Source organism: Cynoglossus semilaevis, unplaced genomic scaffold (assembly GCF_000523025.1).
Source record: "Cynoglossus semilaevis isolate Cse_v1.0 unplaced genomic scaffold, Cse_v1.0 C19182338, whole genome shotgun sequence".
NCBI classification, from domain to species: domain Eukaryota; kingdom Metazoa; phylum Chordata; class Actinopteri; order Pleuronectiformes; family Cynoglossidae; genus Cynoglossus; species Cynoglossus semilaevis.
In genome coordinates this window covers 1-1,295 of record NW_007585873.1, presented here as the reverse complement: position 1 = coordinate 1,295, position 1,295 = coordinate 1, and the positions used below count along the sequence as shown (strand labels likewise).

General features: G+C 39.0%; 1 protein-coding gene across 1 annotated transcript; it reads right to left on the bottom strand.

Moving 5' to 3' along the window:
• Positions 1 to 27: 27 nt before the first annotated feature.
• LOC107988166 (G-protein coupled receptor 54-like) lies at positions 28 to 1,157 on the bottom strand. The gene has a single exon (XM_017031027.2). The coding sequence runs from the start codon at positions 933 to 935 to the stop codon at positions 603 to 605; it is 333 nt and encodes a 110-aa protein (XP_016886516.2). The 5' UTR covers positions 936 to 1,157; the 3' UTR covers positions 28 to 602.
• Positions 1,158 to 1,295: the final 138 nt, after the last annotated feature.

Genomic DNA, 1,295 nt, shown 5'->3' with positions numbered 1-1,295 from the left:
TGCCACCCACTGTCACTCTGCTGGACATTAACAGCTGGGAATCTCAGCAAACTAAGGTTCCCAGCTAATAAACACATAACCATCTAAGCTAATGACATTTCATAGCACTTTTTTACGTGAAACATTTCTTTTTAATTGTTGTTTTTTATCCAGCATTCTTTTTCCAAAATGACTAAGCCTAAAAACCTCTTATGTAAACTCAATTTTGAGTGATTGACATGAATGTCAAAACATTTTTTGTGTTAGTCATTTAACGCACTATGTTAATTACCCATTCAAAGCCTCCATTTTGTCTAATTTATTGTCCATTACCACTGGCTCTCCCTCCTTAATTTACACACATTTCCTTTTGAAACAAACAGTAATGTCTGGCCGCTGTTTTTCAGCTGGAGTCCTGCATGTCTCTGTGGGCGATACATGCCAGCAGCAGCTTTCCTTCACAATGACAGGGGGAGCAAATTGTTCTTACCCACATTCTATACACATAGTGTATTGATAAACATTCATAAAATGTATCGGTGAAATTCCCGGTAAAATCAGCTATTAACAATTTATCATATCCAACAGGGAGAGTCAGATATTTCTGCTCCTGTATATTGTGTTCAGTCAACTCCGTTATTATTATTGTTGCCTTCCTCCCCTGCAACAAACTTGATCTCAGCGTTGGCGGTCCTCGAAGCCATGCTGCTGTCCCTGACTTTGTGTTTGAACAGAAAGGGGAAGGTTTTCCTGAAGGACTTCTGAAAGCTGGCTCCCATGAAGCCGTAAACTATGGGATTGACTGAGGAGTTGGCGTAAGACATGCAGTTGGCCCACGTCTTGATCTTGTAGGTGACGTAGTTGGGTTGGTATTTGGGATGAAAGGACTGAAAGAGGACAAAGATCTGGATGGGGCCCCAGCAGATAGCAAAGAGGAGGACGATCACAACTACCATTTTGGACACTTTGCTCCGGATACTTATGGTTCTTTCAGACAGGAGGTTGACCTAAGGGCAATTAAGAAAAGAGAATGTTGGTTAAAAGCTGTCATGTTGTCGTTTGAATACTAATTAATGATGCCTTCTGGCCTTTTTTAAGCATGACCAGTATATAATAAAGGAACAAACGGCAATACTGCACATTTTTAATATTTAACATTTAAAAAAAAAAAAATGTAATTCCTGGCATATCAAGGTGGCCTGAGTTGCCCAGTACTGCAGCCATTAGGGCTGCAATCAGTCCCTGTCAACAAATTTAATTAAAGTTTAAAATTTAATTTCCATTTAAATTTAAATAGGTTTAGTTTAATGGTTTTA